At 30.9% G+C, this 12041-nt stretch overlaps 1 protein-coding gene across 1 annotated transcript in view; it reads right to left on the bottom strand.

Moving 5' to 3' along the window:
- Window positions 1-91: 91 nt before the first annotated feature.
- The window catches only part of LOC113383410 (cysteine-rich motor neuron 1 protein-like), a 330953-nt gene continuing 319003 nt past the window's right edge, over window positions 92-12041 (bottom strand). Inside the window, exon 5 of the mRNA XM_026621678.1 lies at window positions 92-233. Coding sequence (XP_026477463.1) covers window positions 109-233 — 125 coding nt within the window. The 3' untranslated portion in view covers window positions 92-108. The remainder of the gene's footprint in view (window positions 234-12041) is intronic.

Genomic DNA, 12041 nt, shown 5'->3' with positions numbered 1-12041 from the left:
TGTCGCAATGATAATTTTTTCCCCCGCATATAAAACTTCATATCCCAGTTGGTTTAAAACAAAAATAAGTTTTTTGCCAGTGCAGAATAAAATTTCATGTAGAATTAATTAAAAGAGTACCTGGTAACTGTCAGGCGGGCACGTGTGCATGGACTCATTAGAGGGACACACACCGCCGGCACATGGATCGTCCCCTTGCATTTCCTCCGCTGATTCTGCAATCGTTGTTGCATCTGAAATGGGAGGATTTTAATTAGAATTTGAATAAAAACATGGAATGGAACTGTAGGTTTTTCAATTTGGATAGGACATATTCATTAACTCGTCTTGTTTTAAATAAAAAAACAACGTATGGCTAGGCATGCTTTAGAATGTATGACTATATTTTTTAAATCACTAAATTCGTGGATCTCACCTCCTCTCTAACCTTGCTCAGAGGATTTTGAAATTTTAAAGTTATTTTATTTTAAATCGTACAGAGTTATTTGTATCTTTTAGGACAGGTGTAAAAATCATTTTAAAATAATAAATAAAATCATGAGTCTATTCCCAGATGATACACATATTACGTCAAGTTCACACTAACTTCATTCAAATGAGAAGTTTAATACCCATTCCAGGTGACATGTTTTATCTTAGGGAGAAGTCCCGTAACGCCGGGCGGCACCTAACGCCGGACACTCTAACACGTATTATTTAAGCGAGTTTAAATCTTTTTATTTCAAAATACAAGTGAAAGAGCCGTGGAGGGCACACAGGTGCATGATCACGCGCCAAGATTCACCTGTGACGTACACGGCCACGGAGGGAGCAACCCTTTGCTGTTTTAGGCACAAATATCTAAGAATATTCGTCAAACACACATGTTCAGACATTCCAGAGTGTGGAGATAGCTACATATGTGTTCAAAGCTGGTTATTTTGAATTGTCCGGTACTAGGCGCCACTTTGTAAAATCATATTTTTTGTTACCAAAGTTTGATTGATAGTATTTATTATTTGTTAGCAAAGATTGCGTTTTTGTTAATTTAGTTTTATTTCTAACTTTGTTATCTAACATAAGTCATAATCTAATAAACATTTTGTAAAACATTTTTTGATTTATTTATAAATAACCTTAAGTGTCCGGCACTAGGAGACTTTCCTCTATATGTCAACATGAAGTAATTATAAAACAGATATCATATTAATGAAAATAATGTCCTTTATTTTGTACAATATTTTGTTAATATACTCAATGTTACTAGATGTTATAACAATTATTAAAATTTAAAAAAAATTTCAACATGAAAACTGGTGCTAAAAAGAACTAATGTTCATTATATACTAAAAAGAACTAATGTTTATTATATATTTTATATAATTGACGTTTGTGTTTTTCACTTGCTATTAGGAAGTTAGTTTTAAGCCATTAAGAGGCCAATACTCGAATAAAATAGAAATTTACGGTACGGGTCTATATTCGTATAAATTGGTAGTAACAAACTATCAAAAAGTAAAGTGAAGTGTGTGTTATCAGAGAGACATCAGAAATTTGCACCCATGATAAAATTATTGCGTTTTGTAGGTAAGGTTTCATGTGTAAAACGGATGATCGCACAGCAAATACATAGATTTTTGGCAGTTTATTACTAACAACTCATACGAATATAGACCCATAACATAGCATTACTATAAATCATACGAATATATACCCATAACATAGCATTACTATAACATACCTATTTCATTCGAGATATGACCTATTTTATCCGAGAGTATTTTATTAAATACATCCTGAAAAGTAAAAATTACCTTTATGCCAACAATCTAAACGAGGTAGAGACTCGTGCAGTGTCTAGACTTTTCTAAATTCAACTGTGAAGTTTTTACTAATTGTACTTAATTCTTTACATATAATTTCATTAACCTTTCACCAGTTATCGAAATATTTTTCCTTCACCATGATCATAATCTTATGTTTCCATTCTATATAATATTCAATTATACACTTTAACAAGATTTATGCGGTACGTGCCCCGCAGTGTGTAATATTTCGAAATCTTCCATAAGGCCTCGCAATTTGCGCAGTCTGTGACGGTGTTAATAAAAATAATATTTTGTCACCTAATATAAACAGAAATGCCAGCACTTACTTTGTTGCTCGTGATAAAAGACGACGCTTTTAGTCCTAGGCGCTAATGCAGACATTAGAAGAAAAATATTATTGCCGAATGCGAAAAAGCAATTTGCAGGGAGAGATTAATAAAGGACATATATTCAGAGTAAATATATCATACTTATCCTGATATAATTGAATTAATGTAGGCTGACGATAGGTACTCAAACGCAAATTCGTGCAAAATATTTATAATGTAATAATAAAATTAAAATTCTGGAATTTCAGTACATAGTTCCTTTAAATTTCCTTTATTTGGTCAGCTTAAAGAAATTGTTCCGCAATGTCATCAACATTTTCCCGTAACTCCTTACAGGATAATTCAGCGCGTTAATTCTAGTCACGGAGTCCTTATTCGACCTCAACACTGGCAAACAGCGAATTCAAACATTAACTAGAGATGAGAATAAGGATAGTTTTTATATCATTTTTAAAATTTAGTAGATATTTATTGTTAAATGTTGTCATTAAATATTTTACATAATCGATAGAAGATTTGGAATTCCGAACCTAACCATTTGAAAAATTTGTTAATTATACATGTATGATTTAAATTTTGGTTGGGCTGGTTAACTTGGTTCTGCGATTTGTATATTTGAATAGTTATTTACCTTAATTGTCCTTAAAAAAAGAGTGCGCGTAAGGTTCACATGCGATTGAAGTTAAACTTATTTGCTACTGTACAAGATAGCATTTAAGTATAAAAATAAATATATCATATAACAATTTTGAATAATGTTTATTAGTAATATGGTAACACTTGTGATGTACATATTTATTAGTGTCAGCCATTATACACATTAATATAATGATAAATTTATAAATTATATATTTATAATAGCATTAAAAATATTTATAATATTTAAAAACAATAATGTAATTAAAGTCAAATATGACATGATCGGTTTGTCATTGTAATTAGCATTTAGAAATGAACCTTTATAGAGAAATGAAGTAATTGCTGATTAATAACTTCTATAATATTCGTTCACACAGTGGATTATGTTAAACAACCCCTAAACAAATATTGTTTTCGCAACTTCACTCTTCATGTAAAAATTGTGTTTGAAGAACTTCATGTAATTAAAATTAACATACATTCATTGACTGATGGTATTTTTTTTACTTTTTCGCTGGCGATATAATCTCATTCTTTGAACAGCTGTAATATCTGTTTTGCCTAAAAAATATTTTCCATTTCAACTTCAATGATTTGTAGAAACTACGAATAATATAGAAATAATTTCTAATAAATAAACTTACTAATCATCAATCTTATCAATCAATATTTTAAAGGAACAGGGTAAAATATTCTTCTGATTCAGGAATTTTTTATTAAATCAAGATTCGATGTAACTTTAAAATGTTTATTTATCTATGCCGATTTCCTTGTTGATAACGGTACGCATACAACGTTGACGCCGGTACGCATACAACGACAGATTTCTATTCACATACGCGACGACTAATCACAATCGACCCGTATAGAAATGATATCATCGAGAGCTAATGACGAATCATTGACACTCGACTCTTATCTTATCTTATCTGCCGTAACGCACTTCCGTTGCATTTGTACGGATTTACACATTAGTCGCGCCTAAAGAAGTTTTACTTCAAAAATCTTACACATCACCCTGTTTCAGCTCGACGTTAAGTTCTTAAGACACCCCGTATAAGAAATAATAATATTTATATATAAAGTAAGAATCCATTATGTTGTAGAGTCCACCCCCTCTGAGTACTTCAAAATAAAGATTGAGTAGTTTTTTCTCATATCGAAATCGACCAAAGAATCCTTTCTCCCATCACCTATTATATCTTCCATCGCACTACGGCTAAGGCTAATGGTCAGTTTTAGTTGTACCGAGCTTGCAGATTAAGATTTATCTAGTGCCCGTTGGATGACCCTTGCCACTTGACAAGGAGTTACTTGAAAGGGTCCCTACACTACGTGAATTGTGCCAGTCCACTTATTGGACTACGGCGGCGATGGTGGTGGCGGTGAATGGCAGATGGATTTAATCCAATTTGGGATGAATTATTTCTGGGGACAATCAGGGGTAAAAGAAATATATATTAATTTAATTTTCTGTTGGCGTGGAAGGATTTGGAGTAATATATTGGGTAATGGATTTTTTGAGATACATATGTTAATAACAAACACTCTTATTATTTGTTTACTAAGAAGCTAAAAGAGCCTAAAACAGATCATAAAGTTTGTCCAGAATTTTATGAATATTATTATTATATTTTATCTTCGTATATATAAAAATGAATCGCAAAATATGTTGGTAAGCGCACAACTCAACAACGCCTGGACCAATTTGGCCAATTCTTTTTTTAAAATATTCGTTAAAGTCCAAGGATGTATATTACGGCGAGAAAAAATCGAATAATTGCCGGAGAAACCCTAGAAACAGCCCTTTTCTTTTTCTCAAACAAACGTTTTCTAACTATAACGTAGAATCAATTTGAACTTTATTGCTATTATATAAAATTCATATTAAATTACAAGCACTCAATGTATACTTCTTATAAACGATTATTCGGATTTTGATAAATCTTTCTGAAGTTTGCTAAGAAAATTTTCTATGATGTATGTGATTATAAAGTACTGGGATGTATGTGCAATATTGCAGAAATAAATAAAAAAAAAATGCAAAAAACGACATGTAATTGTTTGCATTGAAAACAAATGAAAACTATCATCCGCCAAAAATTTCAATTTACTTATGAACCTAGACAATATTAGAATATGTATAATAAATTTATGATTATGATTAAGCAAAATGAAATGTCTACATTATTATTGCCAAAAAGCAGCTGAGATAAGCCAGAAATTAAAATAATATGAAATACAGTATATGTATGGCAGATTAAATAACAGATATGATAAATTAATTAACTTAAAATATGAAATTAAGTATTAATCAGGGCCGGATCTATCTTTAATGCGATGCACGCGAAAAATACGAGCGCACGCCTTAGGGGGCGCCAACACAAGATTCGGATTTTAAATTTTCAATATAGTGTTTTTTTCAATATAGAATTTCTTTGCATCTTTTACTAATCTTTCCAAAATATTTTTAAAATTCGTAAAAATTTCACTTTATATCAACAAATGGGAAAGTAAAGATGAATACATACAATTCGGCCCTCACGATATCGATTAAGAGAAGTTTAAGATGCAATTTTGAATATCTTAAATAATAAAAAATTAAATTAATTTAATCCAACATGAAGTGCCAGTGTCAATAATTATTATTTTTAGGTAAACGGTAAATATTAGTATATTATATTAAAAAATTAAAAACAGACATGGGTACAGGACAACGTCTGTCGGGTCATCTAGTTTAATATAAAAATATGGCTTTGCAATACATATGGTGTTCAATTTCGATTTATAAATATTAAATTATTATTTTCCTTTATCTTCGAGTCGGAAACTTTTCTCCGACATTGGTATGATAGATTATTGTAATGCGTTCATATTAGTTCAATTGATAAATGTGGATGATGGATTGTTCTTCTTCTGTAATAGATTGTTTTTCCGCAAACGGATTAGATCCATATTTTTTCCGTTATTTATATGAAATGAAAATAAGACGTAAGATGAATGTTATAAGAATGATGGCATTTAGCTATAATAGTAATTATTGCAACTAGTTGGTTTGGCGCTAATAAAAAAATTAGAGTTAGTAAATCAGTTAGTACTCCAAATCTTCAATTTATATTTATATTTCATCTTGTATAAACAATTTGTTATCATGTAGCAAATTGTTATAAATCCGAGATGACCTGCAGCCCGTGTAGTATTCTGCCCGTAGCCGCAACACAGTATGTAAGGTATGTTAAGCCCGAACGGCGGCGGTATATTAGCGCGGATGGCAACAAACGTTTACGGTTTAATTTAATCAGTAGGAGATCGTTGAGAGCTGAGGAAGATTTAGAGTTACCGAGGCCTTGTATCGTCGAGAAAAGCCCTTTTGCTCTGGTTTGCTGGCATCTGCTTCACTTTATTGCACCGATATTAGATATCCGCGTTTTAGCCGAGCAGGGCCCTGTGTTTATATTAAGTCAGGCACTGTCGCCGCATTCGCTACCTGCTTGACACCAGGAGAGGTGGACGATGAAATTATTTGAAACTGGAGATAAGTGACATTTTGTCTTGAATTTTTGACTTTGCGATAAGGACATGTCTGTTTATAACAAAGGATCATCGCCATTAACTAAAATTTTGTTTTTAATAATGCATTTTTTGCGAAAAAGTAAAAAATACAAGCAGTCAATGATGTATGTTAATTTTAATTACATAAAGCTCTTCAAACACAATTATTATGAGTGAAGTTTAGACGTTGTTAACATAGTCCCACTGTGTGAACAATATTATAGAATTTATTATGCAGCAATTACTTCATTTCTCAAATGAAGGTTCATTTCTAAATGCTAATTACAATGACAACCGATCATGTCATATTTGAACTGTCGCCGCATTCGCTACCTGCTTGACACCAGGAGAGGTGGACGATGAAATTATTTGAAACTGGAGATAAGTGACATTTTGTCTTGAATTTTTGACTTTGCGATAAGGACATGTCTGTTTATAACAAAGGATCATCGCCATTAACTAAAAATTTTGTTTTTAATAATGCATTTTTTGCGAAAAAGTAAAAAAATACAAGCAGTCAATGAATGTATGTTAATTTTAATTACATAAAGCTCTTCAAACACAATTATTATGAGTGAAGTTTAGACGTTGTTTAACATAGTCCACTGTGTGAACAAATATTATAGAATTTATTATGCAGCAATTACTTCATTTCTCAAATGAAGGTTCATTTCTAAATGCTAATTACAATGACAAACCGATCATGTCATATTTGAAGTATGACTTAAATTACATTATAGTTTTTAAATATTATACATATTTTTAAAGCTATTATAAATATATAATTTATAATTTGTCATTATATAAATGTGTATAATGGTTGACACTAATAAATGTGTGCATCACGAGTGTTACCATATTACTAATAAATAAACATTATTGTTATATGATGTATTTATTTTAATTTGAATGCCATCTTGTAATTTGAAAGCAAATAAGTTTTACTTTCAATTACTGTTTTTTTTTTCAATTTTTGTATACAACATTTTATTAAAATTTAAGTAACTTCAAATTTATTCTGGGATATTCTAAAAATTTAATAGATTTCAAGATTTTTATAGAACTAGTATTGAAATTTTACAGCTTTGAAAAAGAGATAAATATATAAATCGCAATAATTTTTATATTATACTAGCTGTACCCGCCGTTCACGCTTTGCCGTGATTTAGTTCAAATTAAAAAGTTGAACAAAGATGTGTATTTGTTACATTTATTTCAACGTTATTACTATCTGTTCAACAATTTACCCATTCAACAATTTGTCTAAAAATTTAACTATAAACTTGTTAACCAATCTACCATTTTACCGACTTACTAATTTACCTGTCAACCTGTTTTTCCGTCTTATTATTTGTCTTTCTACCAGTTGTCCTGTCTACCATTTTACATATACTCCAATTTACCTGACCACCAGCTATCCAACAAATTACCTTTTCACAAATTTACTTGTCTACCAATTCACCTATCTATCAATTTACCTGTGTACCAATTTGCCTATCAACCTATTTATCAATACACCATTTTACCTGTCAACCAATTTACCTGCTTTTCAATTTACCTATCATTCCGTTCTAATTGTTTACCAATTAACCTGTTCAATAATTTACCTGTTGAACAATTAATCTGTTTAACAATTTGTCTACTAATTTACCTATCAATTTGTTTATCAATCTACCATTTTACCGGCCTACAAATTTATCTGTCATCCCGTTCTACATTCTACCAATTAACCTGTCAACCTGTTTATTTGTCTACATATTCATCTATCTACCAGTTCTTCTCTCTACCATTTTACATATCCTCCAAATTACCTGTCTACCAGTTTACCTTTATAAGTTCTTTAATTCACCTTATTTATTTACGCATTATAAAAAAATTGAAGCTCAAATTGATTCTACGTTTTAGTTAGAAAACGTTTGTATAAGAAAAAGAAAAGGGCTGTTTTTAGGGTTTTTCCGATAATTATTCGATTTTTTCTCGCCGTAAGAACCATCCTTGGACTTCAAAGAATATTTTAAAAAAATAACTGGCCAAATTGGTCCAGGCGTTGTTGAGTTATGCACCTACCAACACATTTTGCTATTCATTTTTATATATAACATTGATTTTTGTAAAAGATGTATAATGTAAAAATTGGTAAAGTTACTATATTCACGTTTTCTAGAATAATTTCAATGACCATTATATCTATAAACAAAATATTTAATTTTAATTAAGTACAACGTTATTATAATATAATCCCCTCATTTCAGAGTGTAAATAGTCTCTTTAAATAATTCCATCTAACTTCTTATATAAACTTATCTAATATTCGTAATATTCTTTCTATTTACATACAAATGCTTTGCACGTTGAAGAGTGCTCTCTTTATATCTAGTTTAAATTTCATTAAGTGGATCTCGAGCGCGCATCGAAGGAGATTCATATTTAATCATTTACGTCCCGACATCAGCGCGAACAGATTTTTTGAAAGGTTTTTTGAAATTGTAGTTCTTTCACAACTTTTATTTCTTTTTCGCATAAGTACTTATGTTTTATCGCAGTTTAAAAGCTCGAGGGGCTTGGGAAGAGTATCTCGGAAAAAGATTGCAAAAAAAAAAATATGTGAACTCTTCAGGATTTCTCGCTTTTATAACTCGTATTCAATATATTCAATTTAGAATAATTTTGATTTACGTTGCATTAATTTGGTCCAGTATCATTACCGGCGCCCTGTTTTTACCAAGTATCTAACGGATCCCGGGTTGGGTAATATTAGGTTCCTTTGGCAACCACTGCTGTATTCTTTATGATCATTCCATACAAATTCCACCCACAAATCTCCATAAAAATGAGTTAATACCCCTGAAATATTATTACAACCACCGAATGCAACGCATCCAGCGAGTAATCTGAATTTGTCGCCTCTCGTATGAATGCCAGTAGCGCAGGCAAAATACGGTATCATATTCTAAAAATATTATCTTTCTAGTTATCACGAGATGCTACGTCGCAGAAAACTCGCATATTTGTCAAAGAACCTGTACAGAAAATGTCATCATATTATATTTTCATATAATATGATCGAAAATGTATTGCAGGAAACTTCGAACGAAAATGAATCCTTCATCTTCGCGTTGAGGTATGGTGACAACGAAGACGTCGGCAAACCTAGTTCCGAGATATATGGGATTACGAAAAGAAATATAGATCTATCTATATGTGGAAGAAGATTAAACATATGTATATGTACAGATACCTTTTTATTATAAACTTTTACTGTATTTCGGCGAGCATAATTGAAACAAGTTGATTTCCATCATCGGAAAATTAACACTAAACTTTTCCCAACCTTTATCTTATATGATATGAAATTTTATAGGAAAAATGAACATTTTACTTCTTATATATAAAAATGAATCGCAAAATGTGTTGGTAAGCGCATAACTCAACAACGTCTTGACCAATTTGGCCAATTCTTTTTTTAAAATGTTCGTTGAAGTTCAAGGATGGTTCTTATGGCGAGAAAAAATCGAATAATTGTCGGGAAAACCCTAAAAACAGCCCTTTTCTTTTTCTCATACAAACGTTTTCTAACTAAAACGTAGAATCAATTTGAGCTTTATTGCTATTATATAAAGTTCATTCTGTATACTCCTACTAAACAATTATTCAAATTTTGATAAATCTTTCTGAAGTTTGTTAAGGAAATTTTTTGTAAGGGTGTATGTGATTATAAAGTACTGGCATGTATGTGCAATATTGTAAAAGTAAACGGAAAAAAATATAAAAAACAACACATCATTGTTTGCATTGAAAACAAATGAAACTTATCATCTGCCAAAAATTTCAATTTACTTATGAACCTAGACAATATTAGACAATGTATAATGAATGTATGATTATGAATAAGAAAAATGAAATAAAATTGCCAAGATGAGATGTGCCAGAACTTAAAATAATATAAAATACAGTATATGTATGAATGATACATATATGAACAGGATATGACAAATTAATTCACTTAAAATATGAAATTAAGTATTAATCAGGGCCGGTCCTACCTTTAATGCGATGCATGCAAAAAATACGAGCGCACGCTTTAGGGGGCGCCAACACAAGATTCGGATATTAAATTTTCAATATAGTTTTTTTTCAATATATAATTTCTTTGCATCTTTTACTAATCTTTCCACAATATTTTTAGAATTCGTAAAAATTTCCCTTTATACCAACAAATGGAAAAGTAAAGATGAATACATACAATTCGGCCCTCACGATATCGATTGGAAGAAGTTTAAGATGCAATTTTGTATATCTTAAGTAATAAAAAATTAAATTAATTTAATGCAACATGAAGAACCAGTGTTATGTTATGGTTATGGTTATGTTATACCGTTTAAAAGACTTCAATTTTCAATAAAGTGTGGAAATTGAGACTCATCATTTTATTTAAAGCAGTTCTACATTTAACATCGCAAATATTATAAATGTATATGCATTTTGGCGTGAAGAGTAATTTAAAAAACAATAATTATTATTTTTAGGTAAACGGTAAATATTAGTATATTATATTAAAAAATTGTAGACATGGGTACGGGACAACGTCTGTCGGGTCATCTAGTTATTAAATATAAATAATTTAATAACTTGTTCAAATAAATCTACTATCAATAAATAATTTTTCTTGTACCAAGGTATTAATGTAGTCTCTATTATATGAGAAACCGTATGTTCTACATTTTATTTATAACCGCCCTAGTAGACGGGGCCCTTTGCACTACACCCGCACCAAAAATTATTAATAATTTTATGAATGTAATAAAAAATATCTGTGAAGCCCAACGTGCGACAATGTTAAAGTGTTCGTACTTCTACAAACAAGTCCAGTAATTGTACGTTTAGCATTGAAAATATTTGTTAAATTTATTTAGCTTCTGATTCAAAATCTTCTTCAGAATCTATTCTACGATTGTATTTCTTGTTTACACTTGTGCATTCAAACGTTTTCGAAAATCTGATTTATGAAAATGTTTGTTCCGGCGCGCGTTGCATACACATAACACGTGAAAATTGGAAACGTGCGCGGCGCTGATTTATGCGCGATGTGTGTGGGAAATCGGGAAAATGTTCCGGGCGGCCTGATTACACCAACACACTGGTCTGGTCTGGTCATGTCCTTTCTAGGCCGTTTAATGGATTAAACACTGTGCGATGTGCTTGATCAAAGTGACCGATTCGTCGATAGAGGCCACTGGATATTGGCGGATTAAAACCGCAGGGCGGGACGAGAAGTAATGTTTTAATAATAAAAACCACGCTCGCGAACTTCTAATCGAATACTGTTGGGACATTGCTGACATCCCTTTTCTTATCTCAGCTCTCAATTTGTAAATAAACATGATTTAATTACATGAGAAATGCTATTTTATGTTATTGGTCACTATATAACATATTCGTAAAAACTAGCGGCTTTTTTAAATTAAGAGGGTATTCTAGTGTAGAAATTTAAAAAAAATCGATTTTTTTTATTTCATATTTTCAAAGTTTAACTATCTAAGAATATGGGTACAAGAAGGTTTTTGAAAATTTAAATTATTTTCGGAGATATAGGCATTTAACTGACTCGGTCTCCAAACTGGTCTAATCGAACAAAAGGCATTAGGAAGTCATTAGACCAATTTAAAACAGTTTATCGTCAGATGAATTATTAATTCGATGTATAGGTTCAGAA

The sequence above is a fragment of the Ctenocephalides felis genome, unplaced genomic scaffold (genome assembly GCF_003426905.1).
Source record: "Ctenocephalides felis isolate EL2017-DRISC unplaced genomic scaffold, ASM342690v1 CF-g0.4_SCAFFOLD_03570, whole genome shotgun sequence".
Taxonomy (NCBI): domain Eukaryota; kingdom Metazoa; phylum Arthropoda; class Insecta; order Siphonaptera; family Pulicidae; genus Ctenocephalides; species Ctenocephalides felis.
The sequence above is the reverse complement of the archived record's forward strand: the minus strand, read 5'-3'. Positions and strand labels throughout refer to the sequence as shown.